Source organism: Cucumis melo, chromosome 5 (genome assembly GCF_025177605.1).
Source record: "Cucumis melo cultivar AY chromosome 5, USDA_Cmelo_AY_1.0, whole genome shotgun sequence".
NCBI classification, from domain to species: domain Eukaryota; kingdom Viridiplantae; phylum Streptophyta; class Magnoliopsida; order Cucurbitales; family Cucurbitaceae; genus Cucumis; species Cucumis melo.
The window spans coordinates 22575835-22600013 of record NC_066861.1 but is presented as its reverse complement, the minus strand read 5'-3'; the positions used below and the strand labels follow the sequence as shown (position 1 = coordinate 22600013).

The window sequence follows — 24179 nt, the reverse complement described above, 5'->3', positions numbered from 1 at the left end:
TAATAGAAGTAATATTGTTAGTCTTGGATATGCATGATTTTGATGTAATTCTGAGTATGGATTGGCTAGCTGCTAACCATGCTAGTATAGATTGTTCCCGTAAGGAGGTAGCGTTTAACCCTTCCTTTATGGCCAGCTTTAAATTTAAAGGGGAAGGATCAAGGTCGTTGTCTAAGGTAATCTCAGCTATGAAGGCCAGCAAACTGCTTAACCAGGGAACTTGAAGTATCTTGGCCAATGTGGTAGATACTAGAGAGGTTGATGTGTTGTTGTCATCGGAACCAGTTGTGAGGGACTATCCAGATGTTTTTCTCGAAGAACTTCCAGGATTACCTCATCACAGAGAGATTGATTTTGCTATTGAGCTGGAACCTGGTACTATCCTATATCTAGAGCTCCATATAGAATGGCCCCAGCAGAGTTGAAAGAGCTAAAAGTGCAGTTACACGAGTTGCTTAACAAAGGCTTCATTCGATCGAGTGTGTCACCTTGGGGTGCACCACTTTTGTTTGTTAAAAAGAATGATGGTCAATGCGCTCATGTATTGGCTATAGAGAGTTGAATAAGGTAACTGTTAAAAACAAATATCCTTTGCCCAAAATCGATGATCTGTTTGACTAGTTATAGGGAGTTATAGTGTTCTCTAAGATTGATCTCCAGTCAGGATATCATCAGTTGAGGATTAAGGATAGTGATATACTGAAAACAGCCTTTCGTTCTAGATATGGGCATTATGAGTTTATTGTGATGTCCTTTGGTTTGATGAATGCCCCAGCAGTGTTTATGAATTTGATGAACATGGTGTTTAGGGATTTCCTAGACACTTTTGTGATTGTGTTTGTTGACGATATTTTGATATATTTCAAGACAAAGGCAGAGCATGAGGAGCATTAACGCATGGTTCTAGAAACCCTTCGAGCTAATAAATTGTATGCAAAGTTTCAAAATGTAAGTTTTGGTTGAAGCATGTATCTTTTCTAGGCCATGCAGTTTCCAAAGTTGGTGTTTCTGTGGATCTAGCTAAGATAGAGGCAGTTACCAGTTGGTTCTAACCTTCCACAGTCAGTGAAGTTCGTAGCTTTTTGGGTTTAGCAGGCTAGTACCGATGGTTTGTGGAGGAATTTTCCCGTATAGCTACTTCTCTTACTTAGTTGACCAGGAAGTGAGCTCCTTTTGTTTGAAGCAAGGCCTGTAAGGATAGTTTTCAAAACCTTAAACAGAAGCTCATTACTGCACCGGTTCTTACTGTACCTGATGGTTCAGGAAGTTTTGTAATTTACAGTGATGCTTCTAAGAAAGGTTTAGGTTGTGTTTTGATGCAGCAAGATAAGGTAGTCACTTATGCTTCTCGTCAGTTGAAGAGTCATGAGCAGAATTACCTTACCCATGATTCAGAGTTGGCAGCAGTAGTTTTTGCACTGAAGATATGGAGACATTACTTGTATGGTGAAAAGATATAGATCTTTACGAATCATAAAAGCTTGAAATACTTCTTCACTCAAAAGAAGTTGAATATGAGACAACGAAGATGGCTTGAATTAGTAAAGGATTACGATTGTAAGATATTGTATCATTCTGGCAAGGCAAATGTGGTAGTTGATGCTCTTAGTAGAAAGGTATCACATTCAGCAGCACTTATTACCAGACAGACCCCGTTGTACCGAGATTTTGAGAGGGCTGAGATTGCAGTATCAGTAGGGGCAGTCGCCTCGTAGTTAGCTCAGTTGTCGGTGCAGGCGAATTTGAGACAAAAGATTATTGTTGCTTAGCGTAACGATCCTTATTTGGTTGAGAAGCGTTGCCTAACAAAAGCAGGGCAAGTTGTTGAGTTCTCCATATCCTTTGATGGTGGGCTTTTGTTTGAGAGGCGCCTTTGTGTGCTAGCAAACGATGTAGTTAAAACAAAATTATTGACTGAGGCTCATAGTTCCTCATTTTCCATGCACCCAGGAAATACAAAAATGTATCAGGACCTGAAACGAGTTTGTTGGTGGCGTAATATGAAAAGAGAGGTGGCAGAATTTGTCAGTAAATGTTTGGTGTGTCAGCAAGTTAAAGCACCAAGGCAGAAACTAGCAGGTTTATTACAACCCTTGAGTGTGCCGAATGGAAGTGGGAAAATGTGTCTATGGATTTCATTATAGAACTGCCTAGAACTTTGAGGGGTTTTACAGTGATTTGGGTTGTTGTTGATAGGCTTACCAAATCAGCACACTTCATTCCGAGAAAATCCTGGGCATAGTTGTACTTGACTGAGATAGTGAGACTGCATGGAGTGCCAGCGTTGATTGTTTCTAATAGAGATGCTCGTTTCACTTCCAAGTTCTAGAAGGGTTTACAGGCTGCTATGAGCATGAGGTTAGACTTCTGTACTACTTTCCACCCACAGACTAATGGTCAGACTAAGCGTCTGAACCAAATTTTAGAGGATATGTTACGAGCTTGCGCATTAGAATTTTCAGGTAGTTGGGATTCTCACTTGCATTTGATGGAATTTGCTTATAATAACAGTTTTCAGGCTACCTTGGCATGACACCGTTTAAGGCCTTGTATGGCAAATGTTGTAGATCCTCTATTTACTGGGATGAGGTTGGTAAGCACAGTTAATGGGTCCTGAGCTAGTTTAGTCTACTAACGAAGCAATACAGAAAAGTAGAGAACGTATGCAGACCGTACAAGGTAGATAGAAGAGTTATGCTGATGTGAGAAGGAAAGATCTTGAGTTTGATGTGGGAGACAAAGTGTTCTTGAAAGTAGCACCTATGAAAGGTGTCTTACATTTGAAAAGAAGGGAAAGTTGAGTTCTCATTTCGTTGGACCGTTTGAGATTCTGAAGCAAATTGGCCCTATGGCGTATCGTTTGGCGTTGCCGCCATCACTCTCGGTAGTTCATGACATAGTCCATGTTTTTATGTTGAGAAAGTATGTGTTAGATCCATCCCATGTAGTAGATTACGAGCCATTAGAGATAGATGAAAATTTGAGTTCTACAGAACAACCAGCTAAAATATTGGCTAAAGGGGTAGAGATGTTGAGAAACATAGAGATCCCTTTAGTTAAAGTCTTATGGCGGAATCACAAAGTTGAAGAGGCTACATGGAAGAGAGAAGATGACATGAGAGCTCGTTATCCAGAGTTGTTCGAGGAATAGAACTTTCGAGGACGAAAGTTCCTTAAAGAGGGAAGAATGTAATGCTCCAGATTTTTTAGGTAAATTTCTTGACACTTGTACTAATTTGATGATTTAAAAATTTTTGGGTGTTAAATTTATTTGGTTTAGAATAGAAAAGAAAAAGAAAATGAAGGGTGTAAATTTTAATAATATGATATATTATAAAATAATAAAATAATAATATGATATGAATTTTATTATAGTAATATTATATTATTATTATTATTATTATTATTATTTAAAAAAAAACCTAAATCTCTCTTCTTCTCTCCCGCGCGTCGCCAACTCCCCTGCGTTTTCTTCTTCTTCTTCTTCTTCCTCCAGCGGCGCCTCTCCCCCCTACGCTCATCTTCAATCTCTTCTCTCCTCTTCTCTGTCCGTCGTCGCAGCCGTCGAGCCCCTGTCTTCTCCTCGTGTGTCGTTCGACGAAGCCTAGTAGCCACCGTCGTGCATCTTCTCGTTCGTCGGTAAAATCTGTCTCTATTTGTGAAGTCCGGCAGCCGCGTGGTGGAGCGATTTACGTCGCATCTTCGATTTTCTTGTATCCATAGACCGTCGGCCATCTCAATCCCTCTCCGTCCTTCGTTTGTCGCATTCTTGCAAGACCCAGTCACCGCTTCTGTCTTTATCTGACCCGACCCAAATCATCTCCTCTTCCGGTCGATGCCTATTTAACCAAGTCGAGCTGCGAGCAGAGCCGAGCCACGAGGCGATTCGAGCCGACTCAAGACGAGCTGCCTTCCAAGCCAAGCCAATTTTATAAGCTGATCTCCCTGTTCACCAAGTCACTTAAGCCGTTTCCCTCCAGCTGAGTCACAGTGAGTCTTTGGTAAGGGTGAATTAGTGAGTTCCTAACGTTTTCTATAGCCTATTCGAGTATAGATGTTGAAATAAAACGTTAGATTTATTGGTTGGGTTAACTTTTGATCCTTGAAGGCGTTAAAGAGGTGATGCTCGAATTCTTGGGTTTTACGGCAAGTGTAGTTTGGAGTTAACTCTCCTCTACTTGGGTAAGTCTGTGAATGTTTCTTTGGAGTGTTTTAAACGTGGATTTTGGTGGTGTCATCGTTTAAATCCTTATGTTCGTGTATAGGTTGATTTGTTTGGACGTTGACTCGAACAAGGATTGTAGCTAAATCTCAGGTAAAGGATTTCTTACTACCGGACCCCAAACCAAGACTGGAAATGTAGTAACTCATATGAAGATTACAAAATAGCGACTGTACTGAACTGATTGATGCATGTATGCCTAGAAAACATCATTAGTATGTACTCTTGACTGATTAAAGGTGATATGATTGTCAGTTGTAGATTACATGTATATACATGTGAATGGGTTGTTCTGCCGATGAAGTATGGATGCTCGGATGTTCTATGTAATTTAGTTATATTGATGGACCGTGCTGTTAACTGAAATAGTAATGTCGATGGATTATGAAAATCTTGATGCTATGTATAGTTAAAGAATGTTGTTGGGTTGCTATTTGTTGAGTTACGTCGTTGATGGACCAAGGGTTCGGAAACCTCGTGTGTAGATTCTGTATTCGCTGATGGACTGTGTTGTAGACTAAATAGGGACGTTAAGCATAATATGGACGTTATACATAATATAATTTACTTGTAGTTATGCTAGCATTTGGACTGAAACGAAATGATTGTCGGGTGTATTTCCGTAGTGATGATTTGATTCATTGGCTGGACTTAGATAAGATGACAGTATTGTGTGAATTGGATATATGTATAGTGACTGATGAAACTGTTGACTAAACCTAAACTGTCTGACTGACTAAGCTTATAAATTGAGCCGTTAGCTCGAACGATATTGTGATGGGACTGTTGTAGACGGTTTAGTATGGACAGAGGGGTAACAGTTAGCTTTATCTATGGGGTAGTGTACCTTGCAAGTACAGTGTCCTTCGGGATTCCTTGCCTGATACGTGCATCCTCCGAGATCACTAGACTGATATGTGCATCCTTTAAGATCACTAGACTGATATGTGTATCCTCCGGGATCACTAAACTGATGTGTATCCTCTAGGATCACTAGACTGATATGTGCAAACTTCGGGATCACTAGACTGATATGTGTATCTTTCTAGATCACTAGACTGATATGTATATCCTCTGAGATCATTAGACTGATATGTGTATCCGACGGGATCACTAGACTGATACGTGTATACTTTATGATCACTAGACTTATTGATGTGTGCGTTCTACGAAACCACTAGACTATTTTATGTAAGGTACCCCTTAACAGGAAGCTAACTGTTATTACCCCACCGGGCGTAGTATTGAATCCCTTACTAGGTATATTTTTATACTCACCCTTTACTCTTTAACTTTTTCAGGCAAAGGTAACGTGAGGTGCTGACCGGCGAGAGGCAAGAAGGATGCGTGAAGGTCATATGGACATGTCTAGTTTTTTTATGCTTCTGCTGAATGTATTTGTTATTTCTGTTTCTTTTTACTTATTAAATGGAGTCATGGTTGGAACAACTGTTCTTCTGTTTTGTCTTCATGACGCCATGAACTATATTTTGAAACTTTTGGAAAGTGATTTAAAATAGGACCCGAAATTGCTTTTCTTTTTATGAGTTTGCATGTTTTACTGTCAAGTTTTAGCAGTAAGTAGTAACCTCAACTTAGTCCGAAAAGTTGGGTCGTTACATGAACCTAGGAATTTTCGTTTAGCATTGTTAGCAGATGGAATAAATCCTTATAGTGATATGAGCTCCAAGTACAGTTATTGGCCAGTCATGATGGTGATTTATAATCTTTCCCCCATGGTTATGTATGAAACAAAAGTTCATGATGTTATCAATTTTGATTTTGGGTCCAAAGCAACCAGGAGATGACATTGGGATATGCTCAGAACCATTGATTGATGATTTAAAACTTTTGTGGAAATGTGGTGTGCAATGTTATGATGCCTATAATGAGGAACTATTCAACCTAAGAACAGTTCTATTATGGACGATTAACAAGTTTCCAACATATGGAAACCTTAGTGGATGTAGTGTGAAAGGGTATAAGGCATGTCCAATTTCTGAAGATAACACATCTTCAATACGATCGAAATATGGAAAAAAATGGTAACCTTGGGCATTGAAAATTTCTACCACATAATCATCCTTTTCGTTGTCAAAAGAAATCGTTTAATGGTCAGTGAGAACTTGGAAGTATTCCAGAACCTTTGTCTAGGTAGGTTGTATTTGAAAAAAACTAAAGATCTGACTTTGAAAGAGGAAAAATAAACAATAAAAGAAAACACTCTAAAGGAAGTACCAAGAGTTTTTGGAATAGGAGGTCTGCTTTTTTTGAGCTCCCCTATTGGAAGCATCTCCATGTTAGACATTGTTTAGATGTGATGCATATTGAGAAAAATGTTTGCACGAATATTTTAGGTACACTTCTCGATATTCCAGGAAAACTAAGGACGGTCTGAATGCTAGACGTGATTTAGTTGATTTGAAGATTTGACCTGAGCTTACTCCTATTAATGGGGATAAAAAAAAATCATTCCCTCTGCTTGTTATAAACTTACTGAGAAAGAAAAGATGTTTCTTTAGAAGACGTTATCAAAAATGAAAGTTCCTCGGGGTTACTCATCCAATGTTAGGAATCTTGTGTCAATAGAAGATTCAAAATTGAATGGTCTAAAATCTCATGATTGTCATGTCCTCTTACAACAATTGCTCCCCGTTACCATCAGATCTGTACTTTCAAAACATGTTCGATATGCTATAACTCGTTTGTGTCTCTTTTTTTAATTCTATATGTAACAAAGTTATAGATGTTACACAAGTAGAGAAGCTGCAAGAAGACATTATGATTACATTATGTTTACTAGAGAAGTACTTCTCTCCTTCATTCTTCACGATAATGGTCCATTTCACTGTACACCTTGTTAGAGAAGTAAAACTTTGTGGGCCCATTTATTTGCGATGGATGTATCATTTTGAAAGGTTCATGAAGGTTAGAAAAAATGCTGTGAGGAATCAACATCATCTAGAGGGTTGTATTGCTGAAGGTTATATATTAAAAGAAGTTGTTAAATTTTGTTCAGAATTTTTAAGTGGAGTAGATCCTATTGGACTTGGTTGTCAAAAGTTAAGAGACAATTTTGACAATTCAGAACTTGGTAGACCATTGTTAAGTGGAGTTACTAGCCTACCTGAACGAGAGCTTTTACATCAAGCTCATCGATATGTTTTGGAGAATACTGTTATTGTGCAACCATATATAGAGTAAGTTCTTCTATCTATAATCTATTTATTTGATTGAAATTCATGAAACTAAAAGTAATTACATTTCAACATCCTTGTTGTACATCACAAGGAAACATATGATCACATTGCAACAACAACACAGAAGTAGATCAAAAAAGAAATGGATTTAAGATGAACACAATCAAACCTTCATATCATGGTTACGAGAAAAGGTATAACTTGAAATTAATTATTTAACATTAACTAATGTTGTTTTAGTCGTTGTCACTTAGGTTGGAATGGAACTTGCAACAGAAGATGTGGAGATTTCAGATAACTTGCGGTCGATTGCTCATGGCCCTCATCCAGTTGTGACTAGTTACAATAGTTACACTATTAATAGATGTCACTACCACACAAAGTCGCATGACAAGAACAAAACTGTACAGAATAGTGGAGTCAGTTTAGTTGCAAAAACAATGCAAGTATGTAGCGCGAAAGATAAAAAATCCTATAATCGGATAAATGTCTTTTTATGGTGTGATAGAAGAGATTTGGGAACTTAATTATAATTCATTCAAGGATGCCATTTTTAAATGTGATTGGGTTGAAAATAGTGGTGATATCAAAACTGACGAGCTTGGGTTTGTGTTAGTTGACTTAAGTAGAGTAGGGAATAAGAACGATTCTTTTATATTTGCAACCCAAGCAAAAAACAAGTGTTTTTTTGTCGAGGATCTAAGTGATAGTCGGTGGTCTATTGTTCTTACTCTACCCCAAAGAGATTTCAAGGATCAACACAATGATGACAAATTTGGAAATACAGTTCTAAATTGTCAAGGAATGCCCAAAGCTACATTAGATATTGAATCTAGACCTGATTAAGATGAGAACACTCCAACATATGTACGAGCTGATTGTGAAGGCACATGGATTTCTAGTGAGTAAATGTTTGGGTGTGTTTTTACTTGTTAATTTTTATGAATATTTTGCATCTTACACTTTCCTAACTAAACTTTATTTTATTTCTTAGATTGATTCTTATACAATGGAGCTACCAACTGATGAAGACTTAACACTTGGATTGAACGATTTATTCGTGTCAAGTAAAGGTATACTTGACGGTTTTTTAGTGTCAAGTAATCTGACTATACTTGACAGTTGATTACTTGATGCTTTTAAAAACATCAAGTAAAGGTTTACTTAATACTATATTAACGTCAAGTAATCCAATTTTTGAAGTAGTGATTCAAAACAACTATTCAAAGTACAGGAGTTACCAATGCTCAATACTTGCACAAATTAGTATTTGAAGGTCAAGACAACATATAAACAAGCAAAGAAAGGTGAACATATATTATATATTATAATAATGTAATTAGAATCTTCTTAATTAGGATCGAATTAAATATATTTTCCTTTTATTTATATATATTTTAGAATATAATTACCATCTTTATCATATTATTGGTCTTTAATTAATTCATAGTATGAGCTACAACTTTAATTATGCGTTGATTTGTAAATTTTGAAAAATAACATTGGCTAGGACATGGCAAAATATAAAATTAAAATTGAGCCCATGACCCATGTTCACGCGAGATTTTTGAAGAAATTTGATTTGTGGAGTTAAACTTGTGTTGATGTTGTATTTATGTTGATTTGATGTGATGTGGTTCGATCTCTAGAATTTGATCCTCTGATTCTCTCTCAGCTGGATGCTTACGCTTGATTTGAGAGAGCAGAACACGTGATATTCTTAAAGTTGGAGTCTTGGAAGAAAGCTTGTATCTTCAAAGGAGCTTCAATCTTTGAATGTGGTCGACTTAAGGAGTTGAGAGTCTTACACATGATCATATTATGCATACCAGCTACATCAAAGCATAATAAAAGAATTTCATGCAAGCTCTCACTTCAATACGAAGGTCTAGTAGGAAAATCTCTTACCTAGAGATTAGCTTAAACCAAAATTATCCTAACAGTCACGGTCAAGCTTTCCAACATTAAAGTCCTAAACAACAAGAGAACTTAATAACTAAAGTAAATAAATTATTTAGCAGTCGCTTAAGGATTAAAATTCTAATTATTTCAACTTATCCAAAGTCGACAGCACTGGTGGAAATTTACAACTTGCGCGGGTTAATGGCTGGAGTTGGGGCGTGCGTGCTACTCAGACTGCGCTCGAAGACGGCTCTTCGAACAGATGGAGCGCATTTATTGACGACGGCGAGCGACAAACCGTGACGGCAAGCGGACGACCGGGACTTGCAACGGAGATGCTGACGGCTATAGACGGGCGACGGAGGTGAACGACTGGCGAAATGCGAGCGGCGAGAATGATGGGCTGGACGTGGTGGCTACGATGGAAAACCACGGCGACGACAGCGATTGTCTCGGCTTGCGACGAAGGAGTTGTAACGACTTGAGGTTGAAGCGGTGACGGCGGCAGTGGACTTGGGAGGCAAGGGTTTTTTTTTTCAAAAAAGAAGAAGATGAATAGGGTTCCCACGTTTTCGAAGGCTATTTAATAATAATAATAATAAATTATTATTATTGTTCTTTTTTTCTTTCTTTTCCCAAATAAACCAACCATATCTTCTTTTACTTCATTTAAAACCCATCAAATCCTCTTTTAAATCAATTATTCTCCCACGCTCCAATCACATCAACTTTTTCTCTAAAAACAAACTACTAATCTTATATAATTATATTATCCTCATACTATAATTATTTTATTCTAAAATAATTATTTTAACTTCACAGTCAATTAATTAGACAATCAAATATATAATTAATCAAATTTCCACAAATAAGTAACACCAAAAAATTCAAAATTTAACTTGAGATAATTACAAATAAATTACCTTAAATTTGCCGCATTACAATCTTTCCTCCTTTGAGAAACATTTGTTCTCGAAAGTTCTAATCCACGAATAGCTTAGAGTACTGGGCTCTCATGTCATCCTTCCTCTCCCATGTGGCCTCTTTAGCTCCATGGTTTCGCCAAAAAAATTTGACCAGTGCATTCACTCTATTACGGAGCATCTTGACCTCTCTTGCCAAAATCTCAACGGGTTGCTCCTCATAGCTCAAATTCTCATTAATGTGCAACGGCTCAAAGTCAACTATATTTGTCGTATGCGACATACTTCCTCAACATAAAGACATGGAATACATCATGAACTATAGAAAACATTGGGAGCAACGCCAAACGATAAGCTACATGGCCAATCCGCTCAAGTATCTCAAATGACCCTCCAAAATGTGGACTTAGCTTCCACTTCTTCTCGAACCTCAGAACATCCTTCATAGGTGCTACCTTCAGAAACACCATGTCTCCCACATCAAACTCAAGATCCTTATATTGTTCATTAGCATAACTCTTCTGTCTGCTCTATGCTGTCAATATACGAGCTCTTATCTTCTGTATGGCTGCATTGGTAGTCTGAACTAACTGAGGGCCTAACATTCTCTACTCACCAACCTCACCCCAACACACAGGAGACCTACAACACCTACCATACAGAGCTTCAAATGGTGCCATGACAATGGTAGCCTGGTAATTGTTATTATAGGCGAACTACATCAAATGAAAATGAGAGTCTCAACTCCCTGAAAACTATAGCACACAAGCTCGCAGCATATCTTCCAAAATCTAGTTCAACCTCTCTGTTTGACCACCAGTTTGATGATGAAAGGCTGTGCTGAAATCTAACCTCGTGCCCAATGCAAGCTAAAGTCCTTTCCAAAACTTTGAAGTGAAATGAGCATCTCTACCAAAAACAATAGATACGGGCACTCCATGCAAACTTACTATCTCAGTCATGTATAATTGTTCGGACATCTTTGTACTTCCAGGATGCATAGAAAATGGGGAACTATAGGCCTCAGTCAAAAGTTCAGTCTTAACTGCATTGTCTGCTAGGATGCACAAACGCCTCTCAAACATAAGTCCACCATCAGAGAATATGGAGAACTCCTCACCTTACCCTGCTTCTATCAGGTAGCGCTTCTCAACTAAATATGGGTCATTTATGTAAGCAACAATAATCCTCTGTCTCAAGGTCAACTGTACTAACAACTGAGCCAACTGTGAGGTAACTTCCCCTACTGAAACCGCAATCTCAGCTCTCTCAAAGTCTCTAAGCAAAGAGGTTTGCTCGGTAATAGGTGTTGCTGATTGTGACATCTTCCTACTAAGTGCATCAGCTACCACGTTTGCCATACCTGGATGATATAGAATCTCGCAGTCATAATCCTTTACTAACTCAAGTCATCTTCTTTGTCTCATGTTCAACTCCTTCTAGGTGAAGAAGTATTTCAAGCTTTATGGTCAGTAAAAATTTGTATCTTTTCACCATACAAGTAGTGTCTCCATATCTTCAATGCAAAAACTACTGTTGCCAACTCTAAATCATGGGTAGGGTAGCTTTGCTCATGACTCTTCAACTGATCAGAGGCATAAGCAACTACCTTACCTTGCTACATCAAAACACAATCTAGTTCTTTCTTGGAGGCGTCACTGAAGATCACAAAACTTCCAGACCCATATGGCACTGTAAGGACTAGCGCAGTCACAAGCTTCTGCCTAAGCTCCTGGAAACTACTCTCACATGCTGAGCTCCAAACAAAAGAAGTTCCCTTCCTAGTCAACTGAGTCAATGGACTGAGTATACTAGAGAAATCTTCCACGAACCTTCTGTAATAACCTGCTAAGCCCAGAAAACTACGAACCTCACTAACTGTAGACGATCGAGGCCAACTGGTCACAACTTCAATCTTCGTTGGGTCCACAGAGACTCTCTCAGTGGATACTACATGGTCAAGAAATGACACCTTCTTCAGCGAGAACTCGCACTTAGGAAACTTAGCATATAGCTTATTAACTCGAAGAGTCTCCAAAACCTGATGCAATTGCTCCTCATGCTCAGCCTCTTTTTGGAGTAAACCAAGATGTCATCAATAAAAACTATAACAAAAGTTTCTAAGAAGTCCTTAAACACCCTGTTCATCAGGTCTATAAACACCGCAGGGGTATTGATCAAGCCAAAAGACATTACAATGAACTTGTAATGTCCATATCTAGATTGAAAAATAGTCTTAGGAATATCATTGTCTCTAATCCTCAGCTGGTGATAGCCTGAACGTAAATCAATCTTAGAGAAAACAGTGGCTCCTTACAACTAATCAAACAACTCATCAATCCTGGGCAATGGATAGCGGTTCTTGACTGTCACCTTATTCAGCTCTCTGTAATCAATGCAAAGGTGCATCGACCCATCTATATCAAGATCAGTTTTCACTCTGAACGGAGAAGAAGTAGTATGGAGAAGCATAAAACAATCTTGTATTGCTGACTCCATTATGGAAGCTGAATATGTAGCTACCTGTGAAGCAGGAAAAGAAGCAGTATGGCTTAAAATGTTCTTAACAGATTTGGAAGTTGATCCAAATATGCATCTGCCAATCACCTTATACTGTGACAACAGTGGTGCAGTTGCAAATTCATGAGAACCTAGAAGTCATAAACGAGGAAAGCACATTAAACAAAAGTACCATCTCATCAGGGAAATCGTACATCGAGGAGACGTTACTATAAAAAAATCTCCTTCGAGCAAAACATGGTTGATCCGTTTACAAAAGCTCTCACAGCTAAAGTGTTTGAGAGCCACCTACATGGTTTAGGTCTACGTGGTTTGTAAACTAGGACAAGTGGGAGACTTATTGGGATTATGCCCTAGTTTATATAAATGTTTATTGTACTCATGTATATATACTTTTCTCTCATTAAAAAATTCTAACTTACTTGGAGTTTTAGTCCAAGTGGATTTTGTTGGAATTTGTGTCCTAAAAACTCGTATTTTGTTATTTGATTCAATATAATTTATTATTGAATGCTATAATCATAAAACCAATAAATTAAGGTTCCGAGGCTATTTACTAGTTTGTCACATATACTTGAACTTTATGTAGAGACATAAACATGGATTAAGTTCAAGTTAATAGCCCAAAATGGTCTATAGTGTATGAATAAGGTTAGGCACCTTATTCTAGATAAACACTATGGATGCGTCCTGCTCCGTAATAAGTACAAACGATGTAATCCTGAATCGTTCATGTAGAGACATGGGAGTGGGGGCGTCCTATGTAAATGGTTTGCATAAGACTGGATCCACGAAGTAGTCATTTTTAGTTGTAACACCGTAAACTATAAACTGACTATTTTCATTTATGATAACCTAGGTAACTTGATCTTAATCCTGAGCTAACTATGACCTTCTGTTCATTCGGTAGTATCTTTAGATCTGCATAGGTGAGGGCAGTTCAACATCGCTGGCCCAATAAGCCTTCCATTTCAGGGGTAAGATCGAGTGGATAGCTAGGAACATAGGGTGCAAGATGGAATTCACTTCTACCTACTTTTGGGATAGTAGATAGGTTGTTCCCTTAAGGACTGAATCCAAGTCTTGAACAAGGGGTCCCACCTTCTCATTGGCCCAAGAAGGATTCAGGTTTATAGGTTGGACCTTAAACCAATTGTTCAATAGTGGATCAATGGGTCTTAAGGATAAAGATGTAGTCTCGGGGGTAAAACAGTATTTTGACCCAGTCGAGATTACGAACAATCTGTGAAGGATCGACTTACTCATCATGGTTATATCAGGTGGACAGAAATATATCTATAGTGAGGGGAGTGCAACTAAGAGTCTTTAGTGGAATGACTCTTTAGTTAACGAATGTTGATTAAGCTTGGTCTAAAAGAGTTTAGCTAGTTAATCTCGAATCGTTGGAGCCCATGATCTATAGGTCGGAGTCCATGATCTATAGGTCTATTACGTTCCCCTACTAGCTCATATGGATTCAACTAATAACAAGTATGTTGAAGTAATTCGAATTGTTCGAATAAAGACAAGAGAGAGAAACTGACAAATATATAAGATATAAGTCAGTAGAAATAAACGTTAAATTTTGTGTTTAAATATGATTTAAATAAATATGAATATAGATTCATATTTAAAAGCTTGAAAAGTTTTGAAACGGTCAAAGTTGTAAAAGTCAACATGTTGACTTTTTTTAACTTTGAACTTTGACCAGATTTATATTCAAATATGATTTGAATTTTAGAAAAATGAATACGGATTCATACTCGAGAGATTGAAATTAGTGAAAATGGGAAAATTAGTAAAAAGTCAAAAAGTTGACTTTTGACTAAGAAAAGTCAAAGTTTGACTTTGACTTAAGTTGGTCAAATGACCAAAATGCCTCTTTGACTAATTACTTTATTAATTAATGGTTAATGGGAAATGTGGCAAATTATTATGAATTTGAAGCCACTAATTTCATTAAAGAGTTCATGAATTGATTGGGTGTTGATAAGATATGAAATAATTTACATGCAATTTGCATGTAAATTTCATATAAAACTTCTCATTACCGAATGAAAAAAAAAAAGAATGAGGTTTTCTCTGAAAAAACACCTAAACGATTCACTCTCCATCTCTCTCTAAAATTCACTACAAGAAATTTTACCTTTGCCGACGACAAACATGCCGACGCCCTTAAAGTTCGTCGGTAGAAGTGGTATACGCCGACAGATTGTGTTATCGTCGACAATAAGTGGAATCACCGACGACAATAATTAAAGCGTTGGTGTAGATATGTTTTTACCGACGACATATTTTTTACCGTCGGCATTTGTAGACATATGTCGACGGTGGATTAGAACCGTCGGCTTAGATGAACAAACAGCGACGAAATTAAAATTACCATCGGCAATTCTTTTAAAACAAAAGTAGGGTTTTTCTTTTCTTCTCGATTATGTCTTTCTTCTCCCAGAATACGCCGACGCAGGTTCTTCTTCCCAATTTCGATTCCATCGGCCACTGCTTCTTCTTCCCAAATCCGATTCAATTGGCCGCCAACCGTTGCAAGTCTCCATTAGCCGTCGTCGTCGGAGTGCCCTCCTTTTTTCTTCTTTCTCCAATTCTTCTTCGTAAGTTCAAATTTAATTCCCTTCTTTTTCATTCTTACTTTCTTGTCAATTTATCATCCATTTTCATTATTTTGTATTTCCTAGGTTTGTTCTTGTTTCAATTTCAACTAAGGATTTTGTTTGGATTGATTAGTGTAAATTTAATTTATAAATTTTTGTTTTAATTTTTAGGGAAAACATTTTAGAACCAATGAATTATGATTTTATTTAACAAATAAGTTCACATAATTACTACTCATAATCAACATACAAATTTAATGATTTTTGCTCTTAAAGATATTGCATAAAAGGTTAAGTACTTTGAATCAAGTTGATGATCATCATGTTTTAGTTACTTTTCTGCTTGGATATAATAAGCATGTGTGGTATAAAGTAAATTTTCTTGTAATAAAATTGCATTGAAATTTAAGATCTTGAGAAATTTTGACACTTATAGCCTAAAATGTATAGTGGTTTCTTGGTTCATTTGCTCGACCAAATTGTGTCTATGAATACTCAAATGCCTCAAGATATAGTTTGTTATTATGTATTGTTTGGAATGAATTGTTATTAGCTTAATTTTTATAATTTTACATTCAAGTATGATTATTAGTTATTTTATTTTTAATGAACTATTCCTAATTTGTATAATTACAATAAGACTTTAGATGTTGGGGATGTGATTCAAAGTTAGTTAAGGCTAACTTTGATCGTTTGTGCTGTTTGTATAGGTTTTAGGCTCTAACACTCTAGGTCAAGTTATTAACTAGTTGGAAAGAATATAATTGAAATGGATAGAGGTTAGATTCATCTTCGGGATAAGTTTTCAATGACTTATATGGAAGGAGTAACTCAATTTCTTGAAAAAGCAAAGTTTCATGTCAATAACTTGGGGAAAACAAGATGTCCGTGTAAAAATTATATGAATACAGTGTGGAAATCATTAGACGGGGATGAGCGACATTTGCTCACATATGGAATGTCTCCATTGTATAGTCAATGGGTCTATCATGGTGAAACAAGTAATTTATCTAGAGAATTAAATCAAACAACTCATTCAATACGTGGTGAAGAATTAAATCCTGAAGAGTTTACTGATGTGCCAACTGAAGAAAACGAGATGTTGAATATTCTAAATGATTTACAAGTTCGAAGCTTTGAAGAAGAGTTGCATGAAGAAGATATCGAGACTGAGGTACCCATTAATGTCCATGAGAGTGATAATTCTAAACTATTTGAAGATTTACTAGGTCAAGCATGCAATCAATTGTATGCAGGTTGTACAAAATACTCTTCATTGAACTTTTAGTAAGATTGATGCATATTAAAGTTTTAAATGGTTGGAGTAACAAGTCATTTGATATGCTACTTGAATTATTAAAGAGCGCATTTTCAACAGATGCATCTATACCTAGTTCATATTACGAAGCTAAGAAAAAGTTACGTGACTTAGGGCTAGGTTATGACCTAATTCATGCATGCAAGTATGATTGCATATTATATTAGAAGGAATTTTCTAATTGCCAACAATGTCCAATATGCAATGAGCCTCGGTATAAAATTAACGATGGAAAAGGTAAGAAGATCCCACATAAAGTCTTACGCCACTTTCCATTGATTCCAAGATTGAAACGATTGTTTGCATCGAGGCATGTTGCATCTGAAATGAGGTGGCATAAAGAAAAGAGTGTTGTAACAGATGATATATTACGACATCCAGCTGATGGAGAAGGGTGGAAGCATTTTGATCGTCAATTTCCTCAGTTTGCTTCAGATTCACGAAATGTTCGTTTAGGATTAGCTTCAGATGGTTTCAATCCATTTGCAAACATGAATGTTTCTTACAGCATGTGGCCTGTTATGCTAATTCCATATAATTTGCCACCATGGAAATGCATGAAAGAAACAAATTTCTTCATGTCTTTGCTTATACCGGGTCCTAAATCTCCAGGAAAAGAAATTGACATTTACTTGCAACCATTGGTGGATGAGTTGAAAGAATTGTGGAATGTTGGTGTTCGTACTTATGACAGTGTTAGTGGTGAGTACTTTTAACTACGTGTAAGTTTGTTATGGACTATTAATGACTTTCCAGCATATGGTGATTTATCTGGGTGGAGTACTAAGGGTTATCAAGCATGCCACATTTGTAAGGAGGATAAATCATCGTTTGGGATTAGAGGAAAGATTTCTTTTATGGGTCATCGACATTATCTGCCTGAAAATCACAGTTGGCGTAGAAGTAAGCAACACGATGGAAAGGTTGAACATAGACCTCCTCCAATTACAATGAATGGAGAAGAGATGTTAGAACAATTAAGTACAGTAAATCTTCCCGTGCTTAGCAAACATCCAACGAAACAAGATAAGAAAAGGAACCGTGATCTAAATTGGACAAAAAAAAGCATCTTCTTCCAACTTCCATATTGGTCACGATTGTTGTTGAGACATAAATTGGACGTGATGCATATTGAAAAAACGTTTGTGTCAACTTGATAGGCACGTTGTTGAATATTGATGGAAAAACAAAAGACACGGCCAATGCACTATTAGATTTACAAGATTTAAAGATACGAAAAGATTTACATTTGTGACATGAAGGTTTTAAGTTTGTAAAGCCACATGCTGCGTATACATTAACAACTCATGAAAGAGTTGAGTTCTGTAAGTTCTTGAAATCAGTAAAATTTCCTGATGGATTTGTATCAAATATATCATGTTGTGTGAATGAGAAAGATGGAAAAATATGGGGGTTAAAAACTCATGAATCTCATGTTTTACTTCAAAGACTTCTTCCTATCGGCGTTCGAGCATACTTACGAAAGGATGTGGCAACTGCTATTGTTGAGTTATGTAAGTTCTTTCGTGATTTATGTGCGAAAACAGTACGCATAAGTGACTTGGATCGATTACAAGCAGATATTGTAATCATACTTTGTAAATTAGAAAAAATATTTCCACCAGCATTCTTTGATGTAATGGTGCATTTATCGGTTCATTTGCCTTATGAACTCAAAGTGGTTGATCCAGTGAGTTATAGTTTGATGTACCCAATTGAAAGGAGTTTACGGACCTTAAAGCAATATGTACCAACAAAGCACATCCCGAGGGTTCTATTGCAGAAGCATTTGTAATGAATGAATCACTTAATTTTTGTGCAATGTACCTATGTGGAGTTGAAACGAGATTCAATCGAGATGAACGAAATAATTATAGAATTCTCGAAAATGATGTTTGTGGTGAATTTGAAGTGTTCACACAAAATGCACGACCGATAGGGACCTCAACTTTAAGGACTTTATTAGTAGATGAGAAGAGAATTGCACAATGGTATATATTGAACAATTGTCCACAACTAGAACCATATCGTAGGAAACATTTGAGACAAATTCGTCAAGAAGCACAAAACTCTTCTGATCTCAAACAAATGCATAAACAACGATTTCCTGATTGGTTCAAATCTCAGGTATGTAGTATATAGAACTCTCTGTCAAATTCAAATTAAACACACACACGTATCTTTATGTTTGTATTTATATATAATGTTCTAATGTAATTATATAGGTTCACAGAGAAAAGGTGGCAAATGATATTTATTCACTAGCAATGGGACCGAATTCTGAGGTGCGCTCTTATAGTGGGTGTATAGTTAATGGGGTACGATTTCATACTGCACAACGTGATAATCGCCTAACAACCCAAAATAGTGGAATATTTGTGCCTGGAGAAAGTGAAGGTGATCAATATAATTTCTATGGTGTCTTGGATGAGGTGTTAGACTTTCAATATGTAAGAAGAAGACATGTTATGATGTTTAAGTGTAGATGGTTTGACACCGATCCTAGAAAAAAAAGATCTCACATAGATTTAGGGTTCGCATCAATTAATACATCTCATTATTGGTATGCCGATGACCCTTTTATTCTTGCCAATCAAGCACAACAAGTTTTTTACCTCAATGACCCTAAATATGGTATGAACTGGAAAGTTGTTCAAATAGTTCAAAATAAACGCTTGTGGGATGTGCCAGAAGTTGGTGATATTGGGAATGACCAACTTGATGTGTTAGAAGTTGTTGGAATTGAAGTCAACGAATCAATTGAGGATACCATATTCTGTAGAAATGATATTGAACCTACCCTCGTGGAACAACAATTACAGTCCCAAGATGACGATGCTAGATTCATAAACGATGGATCAGAAGATACACCATCATCTTCTAACATTAGTTCGAGATCTGATGAACTGCCTGATTAGTCAATTCCAGATGATGGCTAAGTAATTTGATGAGATTTCCATCTTATGAGTGTATATCTTGATTTTTTTTTGTTAACTTTGTTTTTTTTTGTAGGTGAGTGCTTAAATATGGCTGGTCCGTTGGATGATAACCAAGAGGCAGAGGATGAATTTGGTAGTGCTGATCCTCCTAGCATGCGATCTTCCACAGGAGACACTTCAGGTAATTAGTTAGCTTATATCATACTTACTTCAAATCAAAATCATAACGACTAATTATGTTTAGTTCTTCTTAGATGGAAGTTCTATGGTTTCTAGAACACGTGGGTACTCACGTAACATTGAATAAGATAAACATGTCGAACGTTTTGGAAGAATTCCTATTGAGATCTCGATTGAGTTGAAGAAGTCGATCAGTCCTTAGGCTACAAAATTCAGCAACACTATTGGTAATGCTATGAGGGAAGGCTTTCCAGTACGCTGTACAACCTGGTCTAACGTGCCATTAGATGTTATTGAGATTGCTAAAAGTCGAGTTCAAGTAAGTGTATAATTTTCTTTTGATCAATAGATATGAACTTGCCCAAAAAGCTTTTTTGTATGTAGAATTATTTTCAGGTTGACATGTCTTTACCACATGTGTCAAAATTCGTCGAAGAACAAATGCAAAAGTCCTTTAGAGAGTACAGATCAGATTTGCATAGGCATTACAAGCGTTATAAGACTGATGAAGAGGCACGTGCGAACCCACCAAAACGACTTAAAACTATCATTGAAGATTGACATTTTTTATGTGATAAGTTTGAGAGCCCTGAATTCAAGGTATGTTTGTTCTTGACTTGGCATTCATTAGAAAGGTGTACTTTTTTAAATTGTGTAATTTTTTTATTAGAAATCATCAGAGACTAACAAAAAGAATCGGAAAAAATTGACATACAATCATCGAGCTGGACCCAAGACATTCATCAACATACAACAAGAACTTGTAAGACTTGCATGATAAGAAGAATTATCTACATTTCAGTTGTTTAATCACTTATGTGCTTACTTTTGGTGGGATTTTGATTATAGAGTACGAAGGATGGTCAACAGTGTGGACTAATTGAATTATTCAAGAAAACACATGCAAAAGATGATAATTGGGTGAATGAGGCCTCCCATGCAGCACATGTAAACCATTGTCCTATTTCTTATAATATGTGTTTATATATGACATGTTACATAAATTTCTTGTGTATTGATCATTGTTACAATTGAAAAGTTGGATGGTAGAGTTAGAAGGATTGCCAACTTCAGGAGGGAGTCAACCACCATCAGAGGAAGAAATATGTGAGATAGTGTTGGGAAGACATCCAGGGGGTCCAAAATTAAAGCCAAGGAAACATAGATACTCGTCAGAATCGATCTCATCAATTCAGCAAAAAGAATATGAACAAGCAATTGAGATAAGAAATTTGAAGAAACAACTAGACATGCAAAAGGCAGAGATTCAAGAAGAGAGAGAAGTGAGGAATGCAACAAAGGAAGAGCTTATGGCAACAAAGGCAGAGGTTGACGATTTGAAAGAATTAATCAAGCAATTCATGGCGTCACAAGAAGGAACTTCAAAATAGGTATGCCCTATTATTTTATTCATATGACCTTTGTTTGAGCATTTGTTGCTATCCTGTAGTTATGGTAGCAACTGTAATACATTACCATTTTAGGGATTGCTTAGATTTACCATTCTTTGAATTTGTTGCTATCCTGCAGTTATGGTAGCAATTGAGATGTTTTTAGGAGAGATGTTCTGATTTATTATGCAATTTTGCCTAAAATGTAGTGAAATGTAAATGTAGATTTGTTTTCTTGAATGTGAGATGAGAAAATGTAGATGTAAGTTGTTATGTTTTGGTATATAGAGAAAGGTTTATGAACATAGGTTTATATTTTGAGTTTAGATTTGTTTTTTTGAATGTGGGATGAGAAAATGTAAGATGATTGTCATTGTTTTTGTAAGTTATTATTGGTTTGGTTATGTAAAGTTTGATTATTTAGTATGAAGTAGTTATGTTTTGATTGTAGAGAAAGGTTCATGAACATAGGTTTAGATTTGAAGTTTAGATTTGTTTTCTTGAATGTGGGATGAAATATAGTTTTTTTTTTTAAGTTGTTTTTGTTTTTTATATGGTTTGGGTTATGTAAAGTTGGATTAAGGAGTTTTTAGTAAATGTAAGTTGTTATGTTTTGGTATGTAGAGAAAGGTTTATGAACATAGGTTTATATTTTGAGTTTAGATTTGTTTTTTCTGAATGTGGGATGAGAAAATGTAAGATGATTGTCATTGTTTTTGTAAGTTATTATTGGTTTGGTTATGTAAAGTTTGATTACTTAGTATGAAGTAGTTATGTTTTCGTTGTAGAGAAAGGTTCATGAACATAAGTTTAGATTTGAAGTTTAGATTTGTTTTCTTGGATGTGGGATGAAATGTAGTTTTCTTTTTGTAAGTTATTGTTGTTTTTGTTATTGTTTTGGTTATGTAAAGTTTGATTATTTAGTATGTAATTGTTATTGTTTTAGTTGTAGAGAAAAGTATGTAACTTGTTATTCTAAGTTTGTTTTTCAAGAAATTAAAGTATGTAAAGTACTTTTTGTGTATACATATATATGTAAAGTGTAAATTATACTTAGTTTATTAAATATGTTTCTATTGTTTTATTTTTATTTGTTTTTCAGGTTCACCTTTCAATGGGGATTACTTCAAGCAAATTAGAAGTTTATGTAGAGTTTTATGTATTGTTGTAATTTTTGTTATTTTGGACGAATTTACTGTTTTTTGCTTATATTAATTGTGTAAGAAACAATTTTAACTTTTGTTGAAACATTAAATGAATTTTAATATTTTATATTTCTACAGTTTGAATTGTGTTTAGGTACAAACCAAAACAATTGTGGAAAACCAATACAAATGTAAAATATATATTAAAAAAAAAAGCTTCTGCCCACGACATTAATTTAAACCGTCGGCATTTCATGGATTTGCCGACGAAAATTTTAGCTATCGGCATAATAAATCAACACCGTCGGCTATAAATGTCGTCGGCAATACAAGGATATGCCGATGACATTCTTACATCGTCGGCATAATAAATGCCGACGAAATATTTTTTTCGTCGGTGAATATCCTTTTCGCCGACGGTTAATTTCTAGTGTCGGTATAGCTCCGTTAGTTCCATTTCGTCGGCGATTCCAATATTTGTTGACGGTCTCTTTTCGGGCGTCGGCTTAGGTTCTTCTGACGGAACTACACCGACGGTTTCTGTCGACGGCTGAAAATCGTTGGCAAAAGAAAAGCCGACGGTTTTTGTCATCGGCAAAAGGTGAATTTCTTGTAGTGATTCTCTTTGCATAACCGTGTCCCACAACTCCGTTCTTGGTCCTGAGCATAGTAGGTCAGCTTGGTGGTTGTCCTTGTTCGTGATATTCAGGCAAAGAAGCGTTGGATTAAAGAAGAAGTTTAGAACTACAAAGGTAAGAACATCGTTTACCTTTTGGCTTTTCGTTTAATTCCATCGCATAGTAGTTCCATGTTAACTTCTAAATTGTTTAGATGCATATGGAGTAAATCATGATCCTTTAAATTTCGTTGCTGCATGTCTCTAGTGCTTTGTTTTTTCCATCACTTTCAATGTGTTTAAAACTTGAAAAAAGAATGTGGTGACCTCTTTTGTTAGATTTGGAAGGATAATAAATTATTTTAAATTCTGTATATTTTTTGGAATTGATCTTGAGCACACTTGAAGATGCAGAATCCATGTAGCTATCTATCAGGATTGCTTTGGATTTTAGACCTCAATCTTTTCATGAATGCAATACCAAAGAAACATTTGGAGGAGCTTTTCAAGTTAAATAAGTTATATGTTTTGTTTTAATATCCTAAGTTAAATCAATCAATTATATAGTTCGCATTGGTAATTCCTCCAAAAAAATAAATAAAGTGATAAATAAATTTGTGTCTTCGTAAACGTAATGTAGTTGTTAATTATCATTCGGTAATTATGAGAAATCAGGCGCAATTAAGATAAAGCATCGATACTAGTTCTATCATTTGTGTGGTTTTGAAGTCAATGCCTCCCTTTCCACCCTCATACCATTTAATAAATGAAGGACACGATTAAGATGATAAAGAGTGATTCTAAAATGGTTAATATCACTTTACAAAATCAACCATGGTGACCTCTAATTATCTTTCTATGTGAGAAAATTTTGAAACTTCAAGATCCATTACAAAAGAGTAATATCAAAAGTAAGTTATTGAGTCCAAAAATAAAATAAAAGCATGAAGCAGAAAAAGGCAAAAAAAAAAAAAAAATCCCAACTTCCATAGTTCCAGAAAAATAGAAAAAATGGTCAATATTGATTGATTTCTAATCATCTACCCTTATATCATCTACCCTTCGAAGAGCACCATAATGAAGTAAGGGACAAAGCATCAGCAAACAATTGTAGATGGCATGATGGAGGAGGAGGAAACTTACAGAGGGCTTCACGGATGACCAAGTGGTGATATGACAAAAAATGACTACTTTCTACACTGACATTTGTAGGC

The 24179-nt window shown here is 36.1% G+C and overlaps 1 protein-coding gene across 1 annotated transcript; it reads right to left on the bottom strand.

Moving 5' to 3' along the window:
• Positions 1 to 11865: 11865 nt before the first annotated feature.
• LOC127149572 (uncharacterized mitochondrial protein AtMg00860-like) lies at positions 11866 to 12963 on the bottom strand. Its single transcript, XM_051085357.1, has 2 exons — positions 12940 to 12963; positions 11866 to 12288 (listed from the first exon to the last, which is right to left on the bottom strand). Exons 1-2 carry the CDS (start codon positions 12961 to 12963, stop codon positions 11866 to 11868), a joined length of 447 nt encoding a protein of 148 aa, XP_050941314.1.
• Positions 12964 to 24179: the final 11216 nt, after the last annotated feature.